Raw genomic sequence first — 27,672 nt, 5'->3', positions numbered from 1 at the left:
CAGGGTAATGAAATGTGTGCGAAACAACGAACCAGCTCAGCGAGTCAACCAACAACAAATTTACCTATGGCACAAAGATGGGTAGAAAAGTGAATTGTGAGTAGGACATAAGGAGCCTACAAATTGATATAGACAGGTTAAGATATGGCAAGTGGAGTATAAAGTGGAAAAGTGTGAAATTGTCCATTTTGGCAGAATAAAAAAAAGCATATTGCCTAATAATGAGAGGATGCAGAGAGATCTGGGTGTCTTAGTGCATGAATCAAAGAAGTTTAGCATGCAGGTGCAGCAAGTAATCAGGAAAGCTCATAGATTATTGTGATTTATTACACGGGGAATTGAATGCAGAAGTAGAAAAATTATGCTTCAGTTAAATGGGCATTGGTAAGACCATATCTGGAGAACTCTGCAGTATTCGCCACTATATTTATTGCAGGATGTTGATGCGTTGGAAGTAGTTCAGAGAATGTTTATTAAACTAATACCTGGAATGAGCAGATTGCCTTTGGAGGAAAATCTGGGCAGGCTAGGTCTGTATCATCTGGTGTTTAGAAGAGTCAGACGAGACTTAATTCTGGATTCTCTCTCACAGGAAACATCCCTTCCACATACAAACAGCCAAATCCCCTCAGAATCTTATGCTGCAATTAAGGGTCATCAGCTATAAATGGACAAAGTATAGAGTCGTGTAGCATGGAAACAGATCCTTTGGTCCAACTAGTCTGCACTAACCATGTTCCCAAACCAATCAAGTCCCACATTCCTGTGTTTGGCCCATACCCTTCTAAACGTTTCCTATTCATGTACTTATCTAAATGTCTTTTAAATGTAACTGTACCACTCTGGCCGTTCATTCGCATGCAAACCATTCTCTATTTTAAAAAGTTGCCCCATGTCCTTTTTAGATCCTTTTTGTCTCACCTTAAAAGTGTGCCACCTAGTTTGGAACACCCCACCGTAAAGACAAGACCCTTGTCACTCACCTTATCCATGATTTTGTAAACCTCTGTAAGGTCACCCCTCAATCTCCTATGCTCCACCTAAAAAAGTCCCAGCCTGTTGTCATAACTCAAATCTTCCATTACTGACAATGTCCTATTAATTCTTTTCTGAGCCCTCTCCAATTTAATAATATCCTTCCCTCAGCAGGTGATCAGAACTGTACACAGTACTCCAGAAGAGGCCTTACCAATGTCTTGTACGACCACAACGTAACATCCCAACTCCTGTACTCAAAACTCTGAGCAAAGAGTTTGTGTGCAGCATGTTTTTTGTAGAGTGTGACACACCAGCTGATTGTCATGATCTCCTTTATTGATTAGTCTAACTAAAATTCAGCTATGTAATGCTCTGAATAAAGCGGCAATAAAAAAAAATTTGGTACAGGAGCATAGGGCTTTACTAGAGTTTTCTGAAGGGCAGTGAGATACACCAAACTCAATGCAATGTATTCCTGCATTGATTAGACCAGTGAACATTTAGCTACAATAATTACCCTGATTTAAAAATAATTTTCTTTGCCTCAGTTTATTAGTACTTCCTTAGCTATTACTGTACTGTGCTTAGAACAGTGCTAAGTGCAGGAATGGTTTAGGGGAGCAAAAATAGAAATTATTGAATGCAGAAAGTAGAACAATGAAGATGGTGGAGAAATATCCATGATAACAACCTGGTACTGTACAATGCTGCTGCTGCAACAACCTGAACTTCCTGACACCCATCTGATCAATGGTGCTGAGAGCTTTTCCATTCAGTGTGAAAGTCAGCGCCACAACTTTTGTCCAATGGACCAGTTTCAGGCAGTTTAAAAGTCTTTGGAATTCCTTTCCTCAACAGGAAGGATCTTTTGGATATTTTTAAGGCAGAGATAAATAGATACATGATTATCAGAGGGATGAAAGATTGTCAGGGATATACAGGGATGTAAATTTGAAGTTAAAAACAGAACAGGTATGATCTTATTAAATGATGGAGCTGGCTTGAAGATCTTAATGACATACACTTGCTTGTAAGTTGTCATGATAATTTTTTTTTTCTTTGTTGCAAAAGAAGCAGGATAGAATGCTGGGTTGTACCAAACATTGATCACTCCCCTCAGCAGTTCATTGTTTGGGAATTGGAATAATTTAGGTGTCTTTGACAGTCACAGTTCTCTTAAGAAAAGTATATTCAATCTTGATTCTTTGCAGCTGTTGGCAAAACTGCCTGCAGAATTTAATTTTAAAAGAATGATAGAGCTGAGGGAAAAACTAATGGAATCATGACACACCCAAAAAAAGTGAAATATGAGGACAGAGAGTTCTGATATAAGGCTCCCAATGACTTCCAGCATTTGCTATTTTTCTTTCTACTCCACGGTTCAGAATCTCAATTTTTTTGTGTGTGCTAACAGCTGCACTGTTTTGTTTGGCAGCAGTCCTTTGAGTTTTGACATTTGTAATGGTAATTGCTGCTACTTTCAAACAAAAAAAAAGGATCATAGTAGAGTATTTTAAAAATGATATTAAGGATTATGGTATTCAAGAGTTTGCTTATTCTGGTAAATGTAGTTATACTTTCGATTGGTTAGGTCAGAATTTACTATAAAAATAACATACTAATGACATTATCTGTGGATTTGTCTGTAAAACAGACAGTTTGAAGAAGACACATTTTTTTTCTTTCATTGGATGTGGGCACCAATTCCAATTTGCCCTGGAGAAGGTGAACGATGATTTATTGTCACTTGTTCTCTGCAGTGTACCACACAATAAAATACAGTGAAAAGCTTCAAATGTTGCCACAATCCGTTGTCATTTTGAATAGTTTAAGAATAAAAAATATAGCTGAAAGCCGTTCCATCTTCATTTTGCCACCTCTGTCATGAGTCCTGAGCTGGCTGACCAATGACACCCACATTGCCACCCCTGCCACCTACACTGTACCCAGCCATGTCAGAGTCCCAACTCTTCAGGTGCCATCTCTTAGCAACTGGGCGTACCTCACCAGTAGACTGCTTATGCCAGATCCTAATCTGGATCCATACTCGCCCCACAACCAGGAGCTCCCGCCTCAGCTGCCATCGCCACTTCACCAATAAACAGGAGTTGCTAGCTGTAGGACTACCACACCAGAAGCAGGCATCGCCGCCTTGCCTTCATGAATAGCTTCACTGAACTGCAGTTGGTATATAGCTTATAGGGAACTTTTAGGTGATGGTGCTCCTTGTTTTTCTGAGTGGTAGAAATTGTAGGTTTAGAAGGGATGCTGTTGAAGGTGTCATGTTAATTTGTTGCACACTGCATCTTGCAGGTGGTACACAATGCTACCATTGTACATTAACAGTGAAGATTGTGAATGTTTAATGTGGTGAATGGGGTGTTAGTCAAGCAGTTTGCTTTGCCCAAGATGTTAAGCTGCTCAAGCATTGGATCCCATTCATCCAGCGAACGGAGAGTATTTCATTAATCTCTTTGACTTGTGTGTTGTAATGAATAGTTAAACTTAAATCTAGAAGATTGATGCCTTGTTCTGACGTAGGCTTTACAAACACAGCGTCACCATCTGACTTCTTATTGAATTGCATTGAACAGTGTGTAATTCCTGTATTAATGTCACAGATATAAGGGAAACTAATGAAGTTGGGGTTTGTCTATTTCAGTCTTAAATAGCCCTTTGACTAATTGCTTTGAAAGTTTACTTTTAAAAGTGTTAAAATTTTATTTAGTTTTGGAAATTATTTTTTATTTGATCTTTACCATTTTCCCTTTCTAATCTCCCTTCATCCAGTCTTTACATTCTCTTTTTATTTTGCTTTGACATTGTGACATTGAAGTCTCTCTTTCTAACTTTCATTTGTAAATAATAGACACAGTTTAACTTAAATCTAGAAGATTGATACCTTTTGTTGACATAGGCTTCATGAACACAGCAAGTGACATTCTCATCACACAAATGTCAGGCTATGGCCATCACCAGCCACCACCCCTTGACATTCAATGGTGTTACCATCACTGAATCCTCCACTATCAGCATCCTGGGGGTTATCATTGACCAGAAACTCGACTTGACTCATCGCATAAACACAGTGGCTCCAAAAGCAGGTCAGAAGCTAGGAATACTGTGTCAAATAAATCACCTGACTCCTGAAAGCCTGTCCACCATTTACAAGGCACAAGCCAGGAGTGTGATGGATTTGTGCAGCCCCAACAACACTCAAGAAACTTGACACCATCCAAGACACAGCAGCCTGAATGATTGGCACTACATCCCCAAATATCCACTCCTTCCACAACCGATGCTCGGTAGTAACAATGCACAAATTTACCGAAGATCCTCTGACAGCAAATTCCAAACCTATAACCACTTCCATCTCGAAGGATAAGAGCAGCAGACATATAGGAACAACACCACCTTTGAGTTCCCCTCCAAGTCACTCACCATCCTGACTTGGAAATATATCACTGTTCCTTCACTGTCGCTGGGTCAAAATCCTGGAATTCCCTTCCTTAACTGTATTGTGGATCACCCCACAGGAGGTGGTCAGCAGCAGTTCAAAAAAGCAGCTCACCACCACCTTCACAAGGACAACTAGAGATGGGCAAGAAATGCTGACCAGCCAGTGACATCCACATCCCACAAATGAATAGCGGGGAGAAGAAAATTTCCTGATACAAGCTCTATACCACTTATAAACAAATTTTCGAACTCATTGATGAAAGGAGTTATTTTGCATGCTGTGTTTCAACGGATCCTGAGTGCTGTGTAATGGATGCCAATCCATTTCATAATACCAGTTACAGCAAAACGCTTGGACAATCTTTCGTAAACTCAGACTATTACAGCACAGAAGGAAACCATTCTGCCCATTATGTTCACACTCCTCTGCAAAACTACGTCGATTGCGTTTTCCAATTATGGCATATAGTCCTGGATGCTATGGCAACGCAAGTGTGCATTTACATACTGCTTTAAGTGTTACGAGAGTTTCTGACTTAACCACTGAGAAAATTTCTCATCGATTCTTCTAACCTTTTTACTTGCATTCACCACTGACATAAAGGGGCGCCCAACACCAGTCTCTGAGACCCTCCTGGAGACGGAAGTCCAGTTACTGAAGCATCCTTCTACAGTCATCCTCTGTTTTTGCATGTTCGCCAATTTTTGGATCCAGCATGCCATTTTGCCTTGGATACCATCGTTTCTTACTTGATCCCTCTGCCATGAGAGACCTGATTACAGTTTTGTGAAAGTGTGTGGACCACATCAAATGCATTATCCTCATCAGCATTCCAGAGGTTACCATCTCAAAAAATGTGACCCTGTTCATCAAACATGACAATCCCATAACAAATCAATGTTGGGACTACCCCTCATTAATCTCTGTGTCTCCAGATGCTGATATACTCTCTTCGTCAGAATTTTTTCTAATACCTTGACCAACATCAAGTTTAGACTGACTGGCCTGTAATTTCCTGATCTATTCCATCCTTCCGTTTCTAATAATGGAACAACGTTAGCAGTTCTCCACCTTTTGGCACCTCATCTGTGGACAGAGTTGTCAATTACATCTACGACCTCTGATATCTCCTTCCTTTCCTCCATCAGCAGCCTGGTGTTTGTTTAATCCAAAACTCTGGATTTTTCCACTTAGAAGGATACTAAAACCTTTACTACCTCCCTTCTCTCTCTCTCAATTTTTTCCTGATGATTCAACATCCTCTATCTCTTACTATTTGTACCTGTGTCTCTATTTCGGAAGCGCAGTATTCCTTGAGGATTATGCCCACCTCTACTGTGTCCACTCAGATTGTCTTTCTGGTCCATAATGGGCCCTAATCTTCGGCTAATTATTTTCTTTTCCATTTTATATCTTTAAGAAATCCCTTTATGTTATTCTTTACTTTCTTTATCCTCTAATGCTTTTTCATGCCTTCTCTTTTCTTTCTTAATTTCATTTTTAAGTTCTCCAGTTTCAACCCCACCACGCACACTTTTTATACCTGTCTAGGGGCTCTACTGGTGTGGGCCCTCAGCATCTGCTTTTAGTAACTCTTTGTTTTTCTGGAAACTAATCCTTAATGTTCCTTCATGGTTCTCCAGTTTAGTCCCATCTTTTGTCGTCAGGGGAACATGAATGCCCTGTACTCTTGCTGTTTCCTCCTTGAATGCCTTTCACTGGTGTAACACATTTGGATCAACAAGCAGCTGTTCCTGATCTACTTGCCCAAGATGTATCTTTGTAAAATTAGGCTTTTCCCGGTTCAGAAACTGTTATTCCTAGCGCATCCTTATCATTTTCCATAACGATCTTAAATGTAATGTCACTATTTCCAGAATGCTCACCTGCTGATATGCCTTCCATCTGCCCAGATGCATTTCTGAATATTCACTTGTTGAAATAGTGAACCTTAATGATGTGCGTTCATCTTTTAAAATAAGCTCCAACCCAATATACATGTCCAAGTCACATAACCAACACTATATAGCAGGTTTTTGTTCACATTTTTAAAAGTGCAGATGACTGCATTGTATTTTTATGCCTTGACAATTTAACAGTGTGAAAAAACATCAATGGTTATTGGATTTTACATTTGATGGTGTGATTTGGGTTCCTACACCTGCAATTTTATCCAAGCCAAGTCATATGAAAGTAGTCTTCATGAAGTTTTTCAGCTGTATTTCGAGTGAGTAGCTCGGACCTTTTTTTAAAACATTGTCTTATTCTTACCCTTTTATTGAAAATGCATTTGGAAGGTGAAGCCATACTTTTGGACAGTGGAAGACAGATGGAAGTATGTGATGAACAGTGGGAGCAAGATCACAGATAAGAAAAGCTGTTAGACTCACCGTTTATCATTTGAGGAAGATACTGTGTTTTCAAATCTCAAAAAATCTCTCCCTTGCTCTGGTGAAGGTATTCATTATTCGCTGGTGTTGAACCCTTTGACATGATATTGTCAGCCAATTATTACTGTAGTTATCATTAATAATAAAAGAAGGGACGATTGTCACCATGTTATTTGACCACTGAGTATGACAGGTGAATTCAATGCCAAGCAAGATTCTTGGTAGGCCAATTCGTATTCCTTATGAGATATGGTGGAAAACGTTCAGCAGCAAAGATTCTGATCAATTGTCAGTTTTTCTCCTACTCACATGTAAAGATATTGAATCCGTTTATCACACTCCCACCATTGCATTAGCTGCAATTAGTTAATTTGGGACACAGTGAGATTCAAGAGATGCTATCTAGATTAGTCTTGCTTAATGGATACATTCAAGAGATTACTCATAGCTGTTTTCAATTTTATGTCAAAAACTATATGCCACAATCTTAAGTTTATTTAAAGTAGTTTCGCCAAAACTTTCACCATGTGAAATTTCTCATATAAAAAGCACAGCAAGACTTACCCAAAATATGAGTAAAAGAGGATATACGTTTAAGTCGAAAAGCTCCTTTGTGGGGAAAGAAATCAAAATTTGCAGAATAAAAAAAAATTTTATTTTGTGATGCAGTTTCGGCTTAGTTGTTTTGGAATGAATTATAGTAACTTATCAATTGTTTTGAGCCTTATTGTTCCTTTCCGATATTTTGATATTCTCATTGGACAATGTTGGTAATTCTAAAGAGTAAGATAACTAGTACTAATCTTGATGTAGTTAATCGAATTGAGCAGTGTTAGAATATTCAGAAATGCAAGGAATAGGGGATTGAGCAGTAGTGTGCAATGATAAGCCTGTGAATGCAATGATAAGCCTGTGAATGCAAAGAGCAACGGCACATGTTAAGGTATGTTAGGGCGGGAAGTATGCAAGGGTGTTGCAACTGGGAGATGATGAACATAATTCCGCAGGAATAAATAAAAATGCGACTGGGTCTCATGTAAGTTATGGGATCATGACTTACATTTATAGTTGGGTTCATGAAGGCATCTGGCAAAAGCCTCATTCACCATTACCCCAACAGGAAATCAGCAGTAAGTGGAGTTGCTTAATTTTATCTATACTCTTTCTTCCTAACCAACAGGAGAGAATTAACTTTTCTTATTATGTCTGTTAGTGATAATAATTCTTTACTCTTGTATTACCATAGAGCTGTAGAATAATAATAGTTCACTAAAGCTGAGCGCACGTAACACAGCCCACTTGATATATTTCCTGTTTTCATTGTGAGAAACATTTAGTGGACCAATACTGGATCAGGACAGGTGTTGGCAGGAAGTGGCTTGTTGTATTGCTAAGCAGTAACCAGTTATTATCTGTAAACCACGGTCTCCTGCTAAACTGGCAGAGGCTGAGGCTTGAACATGTCACAAACTGTTTGTCACTAACAGCAGTGTCTGTGTAGGCGTATGGCACCTAAAGCAATGGGAAAGCAGTGTGAAATGTGTAGGCTTGTGTTGTCATCTGAACACTTGAAGTAAAGCGGCCAAATCTTTTTGGTTACTTGTCTCAAATCATCAGTTTTGAGAATCGGTTTATTTTAGAAAGTGGTTAAGTGATGCCACAAAGTTATCTTTTGTCAAAGCAAAACTATTTCTCATTGCATCTGAAAATATTAATTACTCTCCCTTGCTTCAATTTACCTCCTCAACCCCACCCACCTCCAAAACACAGTCTCATTCCTCTTGGAATACATGCTCATTTAAAAACCATTTTGCCACAGGAAACAAGAAGTCTGCAGGTCTGGAAAAACATACTTTTCAATGTCTGTTAGAAAAATCCTGCATTAGCTTTGATTTCCATGCCATTTGGGAAAGCCACATTTCTCTGTTTTGATGCCTTCACCAATTTCTCTTGAACATAAGAAACTACATGGAATTAGGTGAAAGGATGTAAAAGACTTTGAACAGTTGCACAGTACATGTGCTTTAGAAAGTGTTTTAAACTCATTTTAAATATCGTTTTTATGGTATCCTGTCAGCTTTTGAACATATGTTAGCTATTGCCTTTTTGAGTACTTGTCACATATGCAACTAAAGATTTGGAGTTGGTAGCCAGGAGATTAATTTGTATGCAATAGCTTTTTGATACAACTTAAATAAAAGACTTTTTTTAATGAGGTTTGGAGTTTTAAGGATTCAAGAGACAAGTTTTACCAACTGCTGATTTTAAGTGAAATACTGGATTAAGAAGGGGCACTTAGTTTTTATTAAAATTATAGGAATATAGAGGTTTTATGCTGCTTTGTGAGCAATTATAAGTATTTGTACATTGCATAGTGTAACTGTGCTGACATTATAACAAAAAAATCCTCCACGGGAATGAGAAATACCATGAAAAATCTGCTAGTGTCTTTTCAAATCTTTCCTAGAAACTGCAGCTAGAAATTTTTATTTGTAAGTCAAGTAGGCAGCAAGGCATTTTTTTAATCAAATACTTCAATTGTAAACTTACTTTTCTTGTGTAGGTTTATGAATTTATGTTAATTCTAAAATATCAAAATATTTAAATGGTTGAATGTGAAGCTGTCATATGGGGTAGGTAGAAATATGTTCGAGTTAAGTAACACATTTAATGCAACTGCTACCATTTGTTACAAACTATTTGATAACATTTAAATGGACCCACATTCTAAATGCTGAGTGCCATCTTGCTGCAGTGCATAATGTGACTTGGCTAAGAAATTCTTCTGTTTCCTAACAGCAGCAACTGTTATTTTATCCCTTTACCAATTGATAAATTTGACTGATAAAAACTGGGATAAGTGGCATGATTATGAAATGATTTTAAAGTTACCCATTTAAAAACTCTCAAACTAACAGTTAGGTACTTTAAAGACAACCCTTCATCCCTTTTAATGTGAGTTATCCATCCGTGCTCAACATTTTAGCAGTTCTGCCATATGGGGTTTGTGAACAGAACTCTTAAAGGAAAGGTAAGTACCTTTTGACTTAAAAAATTGCTTACACTGTTGATATTTGCTTATTTATATTGATTTTTGCATTGTTAGTATTTGTATGATGTAATTTATATTGGAATCTTGTGGACCCAATTTTAAGGTTTCATTTGTAAGAAGTGGGACAGAGTTGGCATGAAAGGCAGGTGCTTTCTGTTGCAGTCCACCTGTATTAAGTAAATGTCACATTGAGTGATTATTATACTCCTGAGTTTTGATGGGTTAGTTTGTTATAGTAGGAAAGAATGCAGGAGTTGAACAGTAATTGCAGTGAGTGTGATTTCAGGTTGCACTTAAGTAGTGCAGTTTATATTACTTTTGCTCTGAAGACATGACATGAGTTAAGACTCACTAAATGAAAGTACTATCTTGAATGAGATAGAGCCACAGATCACATGGATTTGATCCCTTGCTCAATTCACTGATCAGAGTTAGGAGTGTTTACTTGGGCTATGAAAGGAAAGAAAAACAAGCTGGTTCCCAGAGCCCTGGTCTCTGTCCAGTGGCATTTCATGTAACATTCTCAAAAAATTGCGTAATGTTCAGTGTGAGATCTTCTGTTTACATAGCTAGTTAACATTCATTTCCTGTGATCCCTGCTACCAAATGGTCAACTGGATATAGCTTTGGGAATTGGTATTGATCAGGAAAGCTATAACTTTTGTGTGCATCTTTCTTATCCCGTTACACTTCAAATTGACTTCAAATACACTTCAAAATTTTAAGTAATATTGCCTTGGCCTGTGTGGAATCCATACTGTAAGCGGTTATAGCCTCGAAATTGTAGTAAAATGAATTATCTATTTTTATTTGTTGTTTTGGTGGAGAAATATTAGCACCTCATTGAGTAGTTTTGTTGGATCTTTGTCCTTGCAAACTACACTGTAGCCAGGTATAGCCTTAGTTTAATATTTCAATTGCATGATTGAATAATTGAAAATGTAATACTCATTCAGTACTGTACTGGTGTCAGTTTGCATACTTCAGTCATAGAATGCTGTTTGAGCCCACACTTTTCTGCATTATTTGGTTAAAAATTCATATGAGCTAATACATAAAATACTGACACTACACTGGACGTGCTATCAGCAAAAATGGTGAGAAACTGGGATGCGTTAATGCATTTAAGGCATGTATTAATCTCTATACCACTTAATTTATCTTTTCTATTTCTTTGCAGTTTTAATCAAACGGGAGCATACAGATGAGAGAGAATTGCACACTATTCCTACCCTTCCAATGTCTGTTGTACACACTACCGGTCTACATCAAGTTGCATCTCAGCTGCCTTCCTCAGATACTGGTAACCTTCATGAAAATTTGACACCTACTTCACAGAGGAACCTCGGTCCTCCAATGCAACAGAGTTACCCACCTATGATTTCTCCATCGGCAACGTGTATGCCACATCTTTTGGGAAGGAGCATTAGTCCGGGTTCAGAATGTTCTGTTCTGCCTCCCTTGAGTCACCAGTCCTTCCCGACACCAGCTCCACCTATCAGGCCTTCTTATCAGCCTATGCAATCTAACATGATGTATAATGGACAGCCAGGTCTTCCCATGAACTCTGTTTCTAGCCAGAGATATGAAAAATTATCTTATCAGCCTGCTGTAGCTGGTCCACTTCAAATCAACCTTGGATGTCAACAGATGCAACAAATGTACTGTTCTCCGAATCCAAGTATGGCTTCATCACCATCTCCAACAACAGCACACTCTTTGGGACATTCTCCACACTCTGGACAAACCTCATCACCACTACAGAGTTCAAATTTAGTGAGCCTGCCTGCACCTCCTCCATTGACACATCATAGTGTGTGTGACCCATCATCATTTTCAGCACCAGAAAGAGCATCCCTGAACATTAAACAAGAACCAGAAGATAGTGAGTTACCTTTTCAAGCCATAGGCCTGCAGGATATCACACTTGATGATGGTAAGTAATTGAATTTATTTTAAACTTACAATTCTATTGTTAAAAGGTTATCGCCCAAGAATTAGTGCACAGATTTAGAAAACAAGTGCCTGAATACATAACTAAATTGGACTGTCTTTGGAAATTGTGCATTACGTGCAATTCTGTAAACGTTAACTGACGAAAAACAGTTGTCTTTTATCATATTTTTGTAGTACTGCCTATGCAAAGCCAACACATCCTTTTAATTAGCAACTAAATAGACATAATTGATTTAAATATTTTGTATTTGTTGGACTGACCAGGAAAGTGGAAAATTCTTATTAAACGTAGCATCAGAGTTATATGTTACAACAAGGTGAATGGTCCAGAAAAACGGTAATAATAAAAACGCAACAAAAAAGTCACTAGAAATATTCAGCATCTCAGGTAGCATCTGTGATGAGAGGAAGTGTTTTTCTTTTACTGATGCTGGAAAATATAAGAGATATAACAGTTACACATAAGGCCATTGACTGGAAAAAATGGGTAAGGAAGGAAGGAACAAGGAAAAAGAGGGAATAGAGGGAAGGAGGGTTAATAAATTGAAATGTTTTCCCTTCTTTCTATAAACTAGTAACAAAAGTCTGACCCATCAATACCAAAATACTAACTTGGGACAAACTGGACTCACACCACAGGCTTAACATTAATTTGGTTTTTGCATTGTTTAATGCCAGTATATATTAGTCTTATCTTGATGAGCTGACCAAAAGCTCCAACTATTCCACAACATTTGGCATTCATGAGTCAGAAATTAAGCCAGTGAAAAGTAAATTCATAAATTTCCAAAGTTGTTACATTTTTGCATAAAATGTTCAGGAGTGATTTCCTCTTTTGTGATAGCCACCTATGTAATGAAAGGTTATGAGATATCTCTCTTGTAAGTTGGAAAGAAAGACTGTTAAAAGACTTGGCATGGGTTTTTTTTAAAAGAGCAGTGGATATTTTAGCACTTACAATTTTTTGTCCATAAAAATGAAGAATCATGTATCATTAGAGTATTAGAGATAATGGGAACTGCAGATGCTGGAGAATTCCAAGATAATAAAATGTGAGGCTGGATGAACACAGCAGGCCAAGCAGCATCTCAGGAGCACAAAAGCTGACGTTTCGGGCCTAGACCCTTCTTCAGAGAGGGGGATGGGGAGAGGGAACTGGAATAAATAGGGATCGAGGGGGATGCGGACCGAAGATGGAGAGTAAAGAAGATAGGTGGAGAGAGTATAGGTGGGGAGGTAGGGAGGGGATAGGTCAGTCCAGGGAAGACGGACAGGTCAAGGAGGTGGGATGAGGTTAGTAGGTAGATGGGGGTGCGGCTTGGGGTGGGAGGAAGGGATGGGTGAGAGGAAGAACCGGTTAGGGAGGCAGAGACAGGTTGGACTGGTTTTGGGATGCAGTGGGTGGGGTGGAAGAGCTGAGCTGGTTGTGTGGTGCAGTGGGGGGAGGGGACGAACTAGGCTGGTTTAGGGATGCAGTAGGGGAAGGGGAGATTTTGAAACTGGTGAAGTCCACATTGATACCATTAGGCTGCAGGGTTCCCAGGCGGAATATGAGTTGCTGTTCCTGCAACCTTCGGGTGGCATCATTGTGGCAGTGCAGGAGGCCCATGATGGACATGTCATCTAGAGAATGGGAGGGGGAGTGGAAATGGTTTGAGACTGGGAGGTGCAGTTGTTTGTTGCGAACTGAGCGGAGGTGTTCTGTAAAGCGGTCTCCAAGCCTCCGCTTGGATTCCCCAATGTAGAGGAAACCACACCGGGTACAGTGGATGCAGTATACCACATTGGCAGATGTGCAGGTGAACCTCTGCTTAATGTGGAATATCATCTTGGGGCCTGGGATAGGGGTGAGGGAGGAGGTGTGGGGACAAGTGTAGCATTTCCTGCGGTTGCAGGGGAAGGTGCCGGGTGTGGTGGGGTTGGAGGGCAGTGTGGAGCGAACAAGGGAGTCACGGAGAGAGTGGTCTCTCCGGAAAGCAGACAGGGGTGGGGATGGAAAAATGTCTTGGGTGGTGCGGTCAGATTGTAAATGGCGAAAGTGTCGGAGGATGATGCGTTGTATCCGGAGGTTGGTAGGGTGGTGTGTGAGAACGAGGGGGATCCTCTTGGGGCGGTTGTGGCGGGGGCGGGGTGTGAGGGATGTGTTGCGGGAAATGCGGGAGACGCGGTCAAGGGCGTTCTCGATCACTGTGGGGGGGAAAGTTGCGGTCCTTAAAGAACTTGGACATCTGGGATGTGCGGGAGTGGAATGTCTTATCGTGGGAGCAGATGCGGCGGAGGCGGAGGAATTGGGAATAGGGGATGGAATTTTTGCAGGAGGGTGGGTGGGAGGAGGTGTATTCTAGGTAGCTGTGGGAGTCAGTGGGCTTGAAATGGACATCAGTTACAAGCTGGTTGCCTGAGATGGAGACTGAGAGGTCCAAGAAGGTGAGGGATGTGCTGGAGATGGCCCAGGTGAACTGAAGGTTGGGGTGGAAGGTGTTGGTGAAGTGGATGAACTGTTCGAGCTCCTCTGGGGAGCAAGAGGTAGCGCCGATACAGTCATCAATGTACCGGAGGAAGAGGTGGGGTTTGGGGCCTGTGTAGGTGCAGAAGAGGGACTGCTCCACGTAACCTACAAAGAGGCAGGCATAGCTGGGGCCCATGCGGGTGCCCATGGCCACCCCCTTCGTCTGTAGGAAGTGGGAGGAGTCAAAAGAGAAGTTGTTGAGGGTGAGGACGAGTTCAGCTAGGCGGATGAGAGTGTCGGTGGAGGGGTCTGGTCGGGCCTGCGGGATAGGAAGAAGCGGAAGGCCTTGAGGCCTTCTGCATGCGAAATGCAGGTGTATAGGGACTGGACGTCCATGATGAATATGAGGTGTTGGGGGCCAGGGAATTGGAAGTCCTGGAGGAGGTGGAGGGCGTGGGTGGTATCACGGACGTAGGTGGGGAGTTCCTGGACCAAAGGGGAGAAAATGGAGTCCAGATAGGTGGAGATGAGTTCGCTGGGGCAGGAGCAGGCTGAGACGATGGGTCGACTAGGGCAGGCAGGTTTGTGGATTTTGGGAAGGAGATAGAAACGGGCCGTGCGGGGTTGGGGAACAATGAGGTTGGAGGCTGTAGGTGGGAGGTCCCCTGAGGTGATGAGGTCGTGAATGGTGTTGGAGATGATAGTTTGGTGCTCGGGTGTGGGGTCATGATCGTGGGGGCGGTAGGAGGTGGTGTCGGAGAGTTGGCGTCTGGCCTCGGCGATGTAGAGGTCAGTGCGCCATACTACCACTGCGCCACCCTTGTCTGCAGGTTTGATGGTGAGGTTGGGGTTGGAGCGGAGGGAGCGGAGGGCTGCCCGTACTGCGGGGGAGAGGTTGGAGTGGGTGGGAGGGGTGGAGAGGTTGAGGCGGTTAATGTCTCGACGGCAGTTGGAGATGAAGAGGTCGAGTATTAGAGTATTGTTGTTATTTATTAATATATAAAATATATTTCACCATTTAGTTGTAATATAGACTGTTAAAAAAAGTTAAGATAATCTGTGCAAGGCACTGAAGTCCTTACATTTTGTTGCCACTTCTGGAGACCTCTGCAGTGTCAGCCAAATTAATAATAAAATATTCTTGCAAGCAGTAAACTTGCAGTCAAATTAAACTTGTCATTTTCAGGTGTCAGAATTGTTCTTGATACTATAAAGACATTACTTACATTTCTATACCAAAATCTAGAGTTAGCTAGAGTTTTAATAACCAGTGATAATAGAAGAAAAGTGAAACCTATTCAAATAAGCATTATGTTTAATTTTGAAGAGCACTTGGAGAGGCGATGGTATTCCAACAACATTACTATTCATGCTCATCTTGGCTGTACGGGAAGCGGGTGCTTTCACAGCAACCTTGGTGAATTGTTTGTAGTATGTCCTATTCGTCATGCTTACTGGAACCATGATATATTGGTTGATGATAAATATTGAATCCATGTCACAAGCGCCAGTGAAATAAACAGCCATGTCCTGGATGACGATGAATTTCTTGTTGTTGTGAAAGTTTCAGATTTTTCAGTATTCCTGACATGAACCTTGTAGATTGTAGAAAGCTTATGAAGGGCAATTGCAGGATACTCACCTGCCAATAATAAAGAAAAAAAATTAAATAGCTTCATTTCTTGAGATGTGTTGGAGGTGATGGTGTGCTCCCACAGTTCTGTTCTTTTCCTTCTTGACAGTAGAAATTACAAGGGCGGAAGAGTCAGTAATCTTGATGAGTTGGTGCAGTGTATCCTGCAGTTCATCTGTATTGCTGCCACAGTATCTCAGGGACCAGGTGATCCAACAAACTGTAATGCCCCATTCTGATGAAGAATGAACATTTTCTTTGCAGATTCTACCTGACATTTTCTGTGTCATCTTTGTCCTAATTGTTGTTGAATAACTTAAAATTTAAAGAAAGATAGTAAGCGTTTGATCACACTTGACCTAAACTTTCACAAAGAGGTGAAATTCTGAGGAAACTGGAGGTGCGTCATTCTTCAATGTCTATAGACTGTGCACTATTCAGTTATGATCCCCAAGATATTGGTTGTTGAGGATTCAGTAATTGAAGGTCAAAGGAAATAGCATGGATTTCCATTGTCTGAGATAGTCTTGTCCTGAGACTTACGATGGCATAATGTTACTTGCCACATTGCAGCCTGTGGGTGGATGTTGTCCAAGTTGTCTTGCAGGCCACCATGGAGCTAACAGTGTGAAATCCTTACTGAATTGCACCACTGCTGACATTACAGTAAGGTAATTGAAGAAATAGTTAAAAATAAGGTCGAGGATGTTCCCTTGAGGAATCCTTACAGTGCTATCTGGACACATGGTGATTTCTGCCACCTCATCTGTTTTCATTTTGAATCACACAATTATAGCTACTGGATGCTTATCACCCTCCGTGACTCCCATTTTGTGTGACCTCCTTGTTGCTATATTCTCTGAAACGCTGCCTTGAACTTATGAATAAAAAACATTGCAATGTAAATTGAAGTGGCATGTAACAGTTGGAAGAGAAATAGATCTTGGTTGCTTCCAGATGTTGACTGTCATGGGTACCCAGCATTCCCTCTACCAACAGACCTCGAGAATAAACTCAAACATAATCCAACCGTCCAGAGCTACCAATCTTCACAGTCCTTCTCCATTGTAACTAAACTCTCAACTCCCTCGTTCGATCATTCCCCAGAACCATTTCCAAAATGTTACAAAATGTCACAAACACATTTTATCAGGGCTGCAAAATTAATGCATGACCTAGTTAGCTGTTTGCTGCCTGCAGAACTTTCTTTCATCTAGACTTTGGATCTGGCCTTTCTTTTAATGAAGGTAAAGGAATGTATTGTCAAGAGTGAATTGGAGTTTTCACAAAAATCTAAATCATTGATGTAATAATTGTGTATGATGATAAAAGTTAAGTTTGATTCATCACTTTTGATAGGCTCTGACAATACTTGACTATTTGACAAGCAGTGTAACTTACTTTTGATAGCTTGGGATGATTCTCATCATGTAGATAGGCATGAAAACAGTCTGTAAAACTTTAGTGGCCTAAAGTTCCCCATTTTGTTACATTGCTCTTCTTTCTGCCTTTTTTTTTCTAACCAAGAAATAGAAATTCATGTTAATTCTTGAATTGGCCCCAAGTTTACATGTAGCGAGTTACCTGAATTCATTGATTTAACATGACATTTAAAAACTGTACATGTATGCCTTAAAGGAAATCATTTTTTTTCATAAAACCACTTAAGCGCTTTAAAATATCCTGAAGTGTTTCATAGGGATATCAATAACCAATATTTGATACAAATATTACTTCAGATGACCAAATACTTGATCAAAGAGAGATATTTTAAGACTGAGTTTTAAAACAGGAAAGAGAGGCCCAGGAAGTGACCTGCAGAACTTGGAGGTTTGTCAATTGAAGCCATCGCGCTGCTGGTGGTAAGATAAAATTTAAGGAAGCTCAAGAGGCCAGTAATGGAAGCGCAGATAGTTTGGAAAATTGTGGTATTTGAGATTACAGTGAAAGAAAGAGGCAATGCCTTGGTGGAATTTGAACTCAAGAATGAAAGTCTTACATTTTCAAGGTGTTGCCTAACTGTAAGCAATGTAGATTAGCGAAAATGATTAATAGATGAATAGGACTTGGATAAGTACAGAACATGAGCATCAGAATTCTGGATGACCTCAGGCTTATGGAGAGTAGAACCAAGAAATAGGTGAGGTTTCCGCAGAAGCTGAGCCAAAGAAAGGACTGAGTTGAGCAATATGATTCATGCCGAAATAGGCAGTCTTAGTAATGACATGAATGTGTGGTTGGAATCCACCTGCAGCTGAAGGAAGTTTTTTTACTTCATATAGAGGATTAAGTTTTTAAAAAAATGCTCCACAAATATAACCAGCTTTTGAAGTCTTATTTTATTTTAAGATTTCAGCATTCTAAATAACTCATTACCAGTTTTGGTGACAAACAGTTACGTGCATTTTTATGCAAACGTTAACTACTTTTGAAGTATTTCGGTGTTAAGTGCTTCCCACAGATGTCTGATTTTCACAACCATATGTAATTTTGATTAGCTTCTCATTGAATCACACTTTGACTAATCTACTTGTCCTATAAACAATGAAAATGTATAACTACAATGCATTCAAATATAAAAATTCAGCTTTTAAGATTTATCATATTACTGTCACCACTTTGGTGGGCTCAGAAGACATCTGCTTTGACATGGAAGTCTTTACCACATTTACTGCAAAGGAAGATATTGGCTGAGAAGGTGCCCAGTTCAATGGCCCCTGTTTTCTCTGGGTTGTCCTCTTAGCCAGCTGAGGTTTTTGTTTCTGCTCACTTATTCCAATTCTCTTCCAAACGGCCAGTCATCACAACCACAGATTATGTCCCCCCCAGCAATCAGTCAGTATCCACCACCTTCTTAAGTCAAACCCAGGTATCCTTTTAGAGAGATGTCAACAGGAAGAGATGATGACCTACTAGCAAATTCACCGCAGAGATGGTCTTTGGATACAAGGCTATCTTTCCTCCAATGAATGTAGCCACACCAGCACAGAGCAATGACTTAGTAATGAGTTTTGCTGATGTAATCGGTACTCTTTATAACCTTGAGTTGGTGACATGTTCCGTCAAATGATGTCATGGATGTGTCTGAGACAGGCTTGGGAGAATCGATCCATTTGCCACAGCAAGTGTTCCAGATTATGGAATGTTAGTGCCACATCATCAGCATAGAGCAACTCTAAGTGCAGGTTTTTGTTCAGCCTTATTTGCTTAAGATTCAGATCAGTTTTCTATAGGTTATAGTACTTAATTAGGTACCCTTCAGATGATGAGAGAAGAATATGTCAGAGTGCCCATGTGAGAACACAGTCCTGTTTAACTCTACTGTAAATTTCAGATGTTTCTGATATTCCCCTGTCATCATTTCACGGAAACAGATCAGATTGGTTAGTTTCTGCAGGTAACCGACTTTCTGTAACAATTTCAATGGACTGCCACTGCTACATGATCAGATGCCAATGTGAAATTGATGAAAGCAACATATAGTGGTCTTCTTTGTTCATAGCACTGCCAAACTAAGTCTGTGGTCCATTTTGTTCCAAGTACCTTTTAGTAAACTTTTCAAGTGTGAGTTTGATATCTGGCTCTGTCACAACAGATAAACATTTTATAGCAGGGTTTCTCAAAGTGGAGCTCAAGACCCCATGTTGATCCACAAGCTGAAACTCTGGAGTCATAAACTCCAAGCAGCAATGACCGGCCCCTGCTGCTTCTGTTCTCATAGTCCACTTGTGCATTGCTCACCAAGGAGATTATAACAGTTTGCAGCCTCAAAATGCGATCTAAGTCTTGAAATGTTTGGGAATTGCTGTTCTATTGTGTTCAGAACTTTGCCCATGACAACACAAGATGATGTACAGTCCATCTCTCCAGTTGTCTTTTGGTAATGATCTCCCCAGGTTTTGATTTCGATGGACTCTCTTTCTTTGTGGACCTGTTGCCTTTGCGATTGCTTCATCCATGCTCCTGACGGTCCCTGTGTTGAAGAACACCTGTCTGGTAATACAGCAGAGTTCTGTCTAATTATCATTAGCAGATCATACAGCAGACCATTGGATTTTCCTTCCCTTATTTAAGAAGGGCTGTAAAAAAAAGCTAGGGAGCTATAGACCTGTGAACTTTTTGTTAGTGGTGGTTAAGTCATTGCTGCAGATTCTAAGGAACAAGCGAAATGCAAGGACTGATTAGGGATAGTCAGCATGGCTTTGTGAGCAGGAGGGCATGACTCAATAACTTGACTGAGTGCTTTGAAGGAGTGACAAAGAAGATTAAGGAAGGCAGAGCAGTAGACTTCGTCAATATGAACTTCAATAAAGCATTCGACAAGGTTCTGCATGGTAGACTAGTTAGTAAGGTTAACTCACATGGGCAGGGGAGCGAGCCAATTGGATACAGAATTGTCTCCTACCTTTCAGCTAAGGGGTGGTGGTGGAGGGATATTTCTCAGACTGGAGATCTGTGACCAGTGGTCTGCCGCAAAGGATCACTGCTGGGCCCACTGCTTTTTGTCATTTATATAAATGATCTGGATGTGAATATAGGAAGCAAGGTTTGTAAAACGCCAAAATAGGTGGTGTCTTGGACAGTGAAGAATATTATCTCAGATAACAGGACCTTGATTAGATGGTCCAGTGAGCTGTGGAGTTGGGAGATGGAGTTTAGTTTGGATAGATGTAAGATGTTGCATTGGCAAGACTTATACAGTAAATGGTAGGGCCCTGGGGAGTGTTTCCGAACAAAGAGACCTTGGGGTGCAGGTTTATAATTCCTTGAAAGTGCAGTCCCAGGTAGACAGGGTAGTGAAGAAGACATTTGGCATGTTTGCCTTCATTAGTCATAACATTTGAGTATACGAGTTGGGATGTCATGTTGCAGCAGTGCAGGACATTGGTGAGACCGCTTATGGAATACTGCATACAATTCTGATTGATTTTCTATAGGAAGGATGCTGTTAAACTTGAGAGGGTGCAGAAAAGATTTATAAGGATGTTGCCAGGAATGGAGGGTTTGAGCAAAAGGAGAGGCTGAATAAGCTTGGGCTTTTTTTCCCTGGAGTGTCAGTGGCTGACAGGTTCCCTTAAAGAGATTTATGAAATCGTGAGTGGCATGGATAGGGTGAATAGCCACGGTCTTTTTTTCCTAGGGTGGCAGAGTCTAAAACTGAAGGATGCAGATTTAAGGTGAGAGGGGAAAGATTTAAAAAGGATGTGAGGGGTAAATTTTTCATGTCTGCATGTCGAGAACGAATTACCAGAGGAAGTGCAGTTGGTAAGTAGAATTGCAACATTTTTAATGCATTTGGATGGGCACATGAATAGCAAAGGTTTGGAGAGATATGACCAAATGCTGAAAAATGGGACTGGGTTACAGTCTGGTCTATGCGAATGAGTTGAATGGAAGGGTTTGTGACTCTTGTGATTCCGTGACTCTATTGGCGCTTAGTGAAATGAGTTTTCTTGTTCAAATATCTTATAATTAAACAGAGTGGGCCACTTAGGTTTCTCCACAGTGATGTTAGCTTTGAACTCGTCATCATTATTCCTCTAATATATTGAGAGTGCAGTAGCATCACAGTGCCTCAAAAAATGTTCAGTTTTGCTCCTGTCCTCTACTTGGGAGCACTGGAGAGGAGCTGTTCGTTTCATTCATGGAACTGTTGTTTTTATCTGGATCAACAATATGGCTGGCATTTCTGCTTTGAATGAAAAAGCTTCAGTATTCGAGGAATGTCTGTCCCCATTCTAATTTATCTTTCCCAGGCCATAATATCTGAAGCAGGAGGCCTGTCCACCATCATCATCTGTACCCAGTCTTGTGTTGAAATCCTCAAGTAGGTAAAGATGCTCTGAACTGGAGATTCTGCTGAGGATTGTCAAGCTCCTTGGTTAAACTAGCCTCTCACTTTTAGGTTTACGATATGGCATTATAACATTGAAACTTATGAGGTTAATTGACTCTGAGTTCGGTTGGATGGAGAGAATATGTTCTTGAATCATATGTGGTGGTCTGTCATCGAGTATGGTGAGTTTCTCACAGTGAAGCTTCCACCTTGCTCATGTTTCTTCTGAACTCATTCATCTGGCAGGACAAAGTGTAATGTCATTCTTTGATAATCTGTTCTCAGCAAGATTGGTCTTTTGAAGTGAAGATATGTCAGTGTTCAGTCTATCACGTTCCTGTTTAGTGCATGTTAGCAGTAAGCTGCAAGTTGTGTATCAATCTTATACACATGGTCTTGATATTCAACTGGCCAAGAAAAGAGTTGATATCTCTGAGTTGATACTTTTATGTCTGTTTAGTTTATATGCTTGGTGAGCAATGACACAAGGCTTCAAGCATCCAACGAAGCCAATGAACAGTGGCAGGTCAGTATTTTGCTGGTCTAAGACTGCATGTCTGGAGGAGTGGATGGCTAACTAGTGAGACATCATGATCATTCTGGAGCACCTGTTTTCCACATCAGCAAGTTAGCTTTTCTTGCATGTTGTGATAATGCTGCGTAGCAAAATTGGAGTGTTCTCCCCCTACCCCCCAGATGTAAATCTGTACAAAATGTATTAAGTCCCTCAGTTGTCTCCTCAAATTCATTATTTGAATTTGAAGGAATGCTACTATTCCATTTGCCATAGATTTGGTTGTTGGAAAGTTGACATGTTTAGAAATATCCAGCAAGTTGGAGTGTGTGTGTGTGGTGTATGTATGTATGTATGAATGAATTAGCATGCTTTACACCCCGGGTGCTTTTTTTGCTTCTTATTTTCAGCCTACACCCGTGGCCTGCAGCAATGTGAAAAAAATACATAGGTATCTCCATGTCATCCACTCAAACAGGAAGGCCCCACGCCTGCCTACTCAGAGGTGCGAAAGTTTCAGGGGAGCTCTAATGAAGTTTGGCACCCAGACATACAGCATTTGTACCCTCTGGCATGTGGACATTCCTTGGCATTCACCAGCCAGACTCCCAGTTGTGAGCACAGCTTTATGGGTACCTCAGGAGAGTTGAAGGGTCAGGGCATAAAACCCTGACTAAAAGCAAACCTGGAGCGGAGCCCAAAAACAGATGGATGTCCAAATATGGCACCTCATAATAGTATTGTTTTGTGGGAGAGTCACAGATAAAGTCCTTACAATCCTCAATATTTTCTAATTTAACAAGTAAATGCAGGTGTTTTTTAAAACCTTCCGAGCCATAGTGTTTCAATAATGATCAGTGTAGAATAATATTATTTTGTGAAAATAATATTCCCTCATAATCTTTCCCTTTTAATTTGCATTTTTCAATTAATTCGAAACAGCTGTTGTGCACTTGGACATTCTTGTTCTGATCTGATTAGTGTTCATGCTTTTTATTTTGGAATCAGAAAAAAGTCTGTTCTTTTTGGTTTTCTTTAAAATTGCTGTAGTCATTACAATTTGAAAGCTTTTGAAAATTGTTACTTCAAAGTGAAGATTTTAAGAGCTAAATTTTTATTTCTGTGTTTTGTTTGTGAATTTTAATAGACTGCAGTGACCCCTGCACAAAATAGTATCTTTTAAAGAAACATATATTGCACATAATATGTAATAAGCTGATAGCCTCAAACTGAGTAACTAATTATGCAAGCCGAGAATATTCTAAGTTTGATCTTTTGGACTATGCTTCGTGAGCTGAGAAGTCCAGGCAGCAATGAGCTTATGCAATTGGTCAGCATTTCTGCTGCAGCTCTATTTAGTGACCCCTGCTGGAAATGAAGTTGTATGGATGCAGCCTGCAGTACCAGATGGTGAAGCTTGTAATGTCCCTGTCCATCCACGTGCAAATAGTTGAGTACCAGAATAGTAATATCCCAGTGCACTCAGTCCAATTAAAAAGAATCAGCTATTTGAGAGCAGGGGGAAATACTTGCAAAAAGGAGGAAGATAAGTAAAAACTGTAGTCTTCACAAGATTTTCTTAAACAAAAGCAGAGCTAATCCGTCCCGTTCTGCAGAATAATTGCGTTGTAACGCAACATGATGCTTTTATGAATGAATGAATATTGATATTCAAAAACATATTTCCAAACTTGAGTTGTAGCTATATTTAAAGTTACAGCACCTTTGTTATCTTAATCCATCCACCTCTGGGCTGCTACGTATGGATTGCATTTAAATTATGACCCATAGTAATTATGGAATGCTGCTTACATTTGATGATTTATTGTGATTTCACACAACTGAAATAATTTGTAATTAGATAACTATATGCTGAACACCAAGCCTGACATTTCCAATGAGTGTGATATGATGTAACTATAGGAATGTTATTGCTAGTACTATTTTCCAAGGAAAAGAATGATCTTCTTCAATGCAGTTCAGGTTCCAGAACATGTTCTTCAGTCAGAAATGAAATGAAATTCTTCCACCTTTTGAATCCAACCACACAGGCTGAAAGGAGTTTGTTTGTTGTAAAATCATTCGCACGACTCCATTATAAACAATTCACAAAAGTTTTGTTTATTTTCTCCATCTGAGTTTGAGAGCACTTGAGCTCTTCTAGTTTCATAGTCCTGGTTTTGAGTCTGTTTGGGCTGAACTGCATTATAAAGTTTGCTTAAAAATACACCTTCTATCCTTCTGCCCACAAAATAGCATTTATTGCTCATCCCTGCTTGCCTTTGGAATGAGAGGTTTGCATGGTCTTTTCAGAGGGCGGTAAGAGTCAACTACATTATATCACTGTTATACCTTCCTAGCATACAAGTCAACTTCTCTTTTTATGGACTTGCTCGCATTCCCACCTATTTATCCACCACTGTATCTTGCCCTTATTGATTGTAATGCCTTGGCTTCACTGTCACCCTAACCATATGTATTTCATCTATTAGATAAATGTAGGTAATTACTTTCACTCATATGTTTCTTGGCCTGCATAGGATGAATCAGGTGGCTGTTTCATCTTATGGGAGCAACTTGAACTGGGTAACAGTTCAAAAGTAAAGGCCTCTTTTAATATTTAGTTGAGAATTTTTTTATGCAAGAGTTGTAAGTTTGTAGAATTTCTCTACAAGAGACAATTCTATTCAAGTGGAGACTGGGTTACTTAATTTATTCAAGGCTCAATTGGATAGATCTTAAAAATGCAAGGGAATCCATGATAATGTGGATTAAACAGGAAAGTCAAATTGACAATGCGATTCAGTCAGTCAGAAATGTGTTGGCTGCAGAGCAGACTCCAGGGGTCAGATGGCCTACACCACCTAACTTCTTTGTGTCAATTACTGTGGATTTGGAGTTATGTGCCAGGACAGGAAAGATAGCAGATTTCCTGCCTTAAATGCAAGTTTTTAAAAAAATCAAAGTGACCACAGTTCCAGAGGACTATCAGGCTCCTCATTAGAGTGGGACAATTAGTGGTGAGTTTAATCTGATGTCACCACGCCTGAGGTGAGGGGCAAATTTGAGAAGGCAGGATCTTCAGGGTGACCTCAGTCGGTATAGGAATTGAACTCATGTTGTTGGCGTCACTCTGAATCACAAACCAACCATCCAGCTAATTGAGTAAAGTCCATCCAACTCATAGTAATTGATAATTTCATGGCCACCATTACTGAGACGAACTTTCAGTTCCAAATTATATACATTATAATAATTGAATTTATATTCCACTAGCTGCCGTGCTGGTATTTGAATTAATGTCTCAGTCATCAGATTACTAGGCCAATGACATTACAATTACACCACTGCCTCCCCAATTCTAAATGCCCATTTGCTCACCTGTACTTTGTTAATTCTTCTTATTTTGAAGCCCTTATTCTTCTTTGTCTGACCAAGAAACTGGACAATTAGGTCACTATTAATCTTCTGTCTGTACTTTTGTGTAGCTTCTTTCGAAGTCTTATTGTAACTTAGAAAGGTTATCATTTTACTTTCTCTGAATGGGACTTTTGGATGTTTCAAGCAAAATTAAAGGAATTTGTAAGAGCACTTGTCCAAACATGTACCGTGCATGTAAGAGAGCTAGAAAAATATGCTAAGTTACAAATGTGCGGTGTAGTGTGCTTGCCGCTTTAGAAGTTGTTTGTAGCTTAACGCATTTCTAGATTTAGGAAGCATATGCATGTGATAAATTTTAAATATTAACTGTCCTCATTGAAAATCCTGCAGCTTGGTGCAGTTTATAAACTGATTTATAATGTGATTTTTGTTAATCTTGAATTTGTCTTATTGCTGTTGCCCTTAATTTTGAAAGTTTTGGAGCAGGTAGCTCTTCTAATTTTGGGGTTTTTTTAAAAGAACACAGTGAACTGAACTCTTGTATAGTTCAATAATGTACAATGAAAGATGCATAACTCTATGAGGAGGACCACTTTGTATTTTCCATTTAAAAAAAACGAATAGAGTATGAACTTGCTAGAACTTGAAAGGTGATTAATTGACAATGAAAAATTCTGTTCTCAGCATTATGCTTGGACAGTTAACAGTGATTTAATCCATTTTGCCGAGTAATCTCTAATCAAATTGTGGTGTTTTTCTGCAAACTAGATTTAACAAATATTAATGTCATCATTTGAATAGAAAAAATCACCATCTTGTTGTTTTGTATTTAAATGTCCACAGCTTGGATAGCATTTATTTAAACTTTGTATTTCGGTTTTTTAATTTACACTCAAAAGAAAGGTGAATTATATTGCTTTCTCATTTATCTATATTACTGCTTTCTTTCTTTGACATTTCTACCTCTGTCAAAGCACAGTTGATCTAACTAAAAGTCACAGTCTATACCCTCTATGGCTATGCACCTGTGGTGGGTCACCCTTCCTTCACTCCATTTAGAGCTTTTGACAGGATCATCCTCACCATTCTCTTCCAGTGCTCTACCCATTCATTTTAGTACAGTGATACTAGTTCTGCTTTTGACCTTTTTGATTGTAGTGAGTATTTCAATTCCATCTCAGCCTTGCCATTCTGTTTTTCTGCAGTCCTACGCATTCCTCTATATGCTCCCCTCAATCCTCATTATGACCATTTTTGCCCCTGAATAATGGCCTTCACTTCAACTGTCTAGGCACCTTGCTCTTTAACTGCTTAATAAAATCCACGTCTTTAGCTAAATTTTTCAGTGTCTCAATACTTCCTTCCATGGATTAGAATCTCTTTTTGACTTATGTTTTTGAGAAGTACCACTTTCTTCTTTTTTTGTTGAAGGTGCTATGAATTCAGTGTTTCACCCTTAGCTAGTATAAAGTAGTAGATAAGTTACTGACTCAATAGTTGTAAAGGTTTTTTGAAATTGTACTTCACTCCTGAGTGATATCGTGGATAAATCATACCAAATGGATAAATTCTGTAGCATTAATCAAAATCAAAAGATGAATCTACTTGAAATGATTCTGTTTGCAGTGTCATTTGTCATCATGAAGTTCTACTAAATATCTAACATTGATCATACTAGCGCAGAGATTGCAGCTGTTGCTCAACTATAAGAATAATCTGGTTTAATTATAGGTGAAGGCTGCTGTTATGGTGAAAGTTGACACCATACCAGCTACTGGTTGTGCTCTGTCACGGACAAATCTAAATAAACTTTGCTAAATAATCTGACGCAACTGGGGGAATCTCTACGTAGCCACAGCTGTTAAAACAGTGCAGCTAGATGATAAGCAATTGGCCCTGAATGTTCAGTATTACCTTTTAAGCTTCCTTCAGTTTTACCCAATTAACCAAGATTAACTGTAATAATTGCTGAAATTTTTGGAATGGAGTGAACAATCTCTGGGGAGCAAATAACGTTAAATGA

At 39.7% G+C, this 27,672-nt stretch overlaps 1 protein-coding gene across 2 annotated transcripts in view; it reads left to right on the top strand.

Moving 5' to 3' along the window:
* Positions 1–27,672, top strand: part of nfatc3a (nuclear factor of activated T cells 3a) — a 150,163-nt gene that overhangs the window by 89,726 nt on the left and 32,765 nt on the right. For both annotated transcript variants that reach the window (XM_048546622.2, XM_048546624.2), the window contains exon 9: positions 11,061–11,816. In XM_048546622.2, the coding sequence (XP_048402579.1) occupies positions 11,061–11,816 (756 nt within the window). The remainder of the gene's footprint in view (positions 1–11,060; positions 11,817–27,672) is intronic.

This window comes from Stegostoma tigrinum, chromosome 16 (assembly GCF_030684315.1).
Source record: "Stegostoma tigrinum isolate sSteTig4 chromosome 16, sSteTig4.hap1, whole genome shotgun sequence".
NCBI classification, from domain to species: domain Eukaryota; kingdom Metazoa; phylum Chordata; class Chondrichthyes; order Orectolobiformes; family Stegostomatidae; genus Stegostoma; species Stegostoma tigrinum.
The sequence above is the reverse complement of the archived record's forward strand: the minus strand, read 5'-3'. Positions and strand labels throughout refer to the sequence as shown.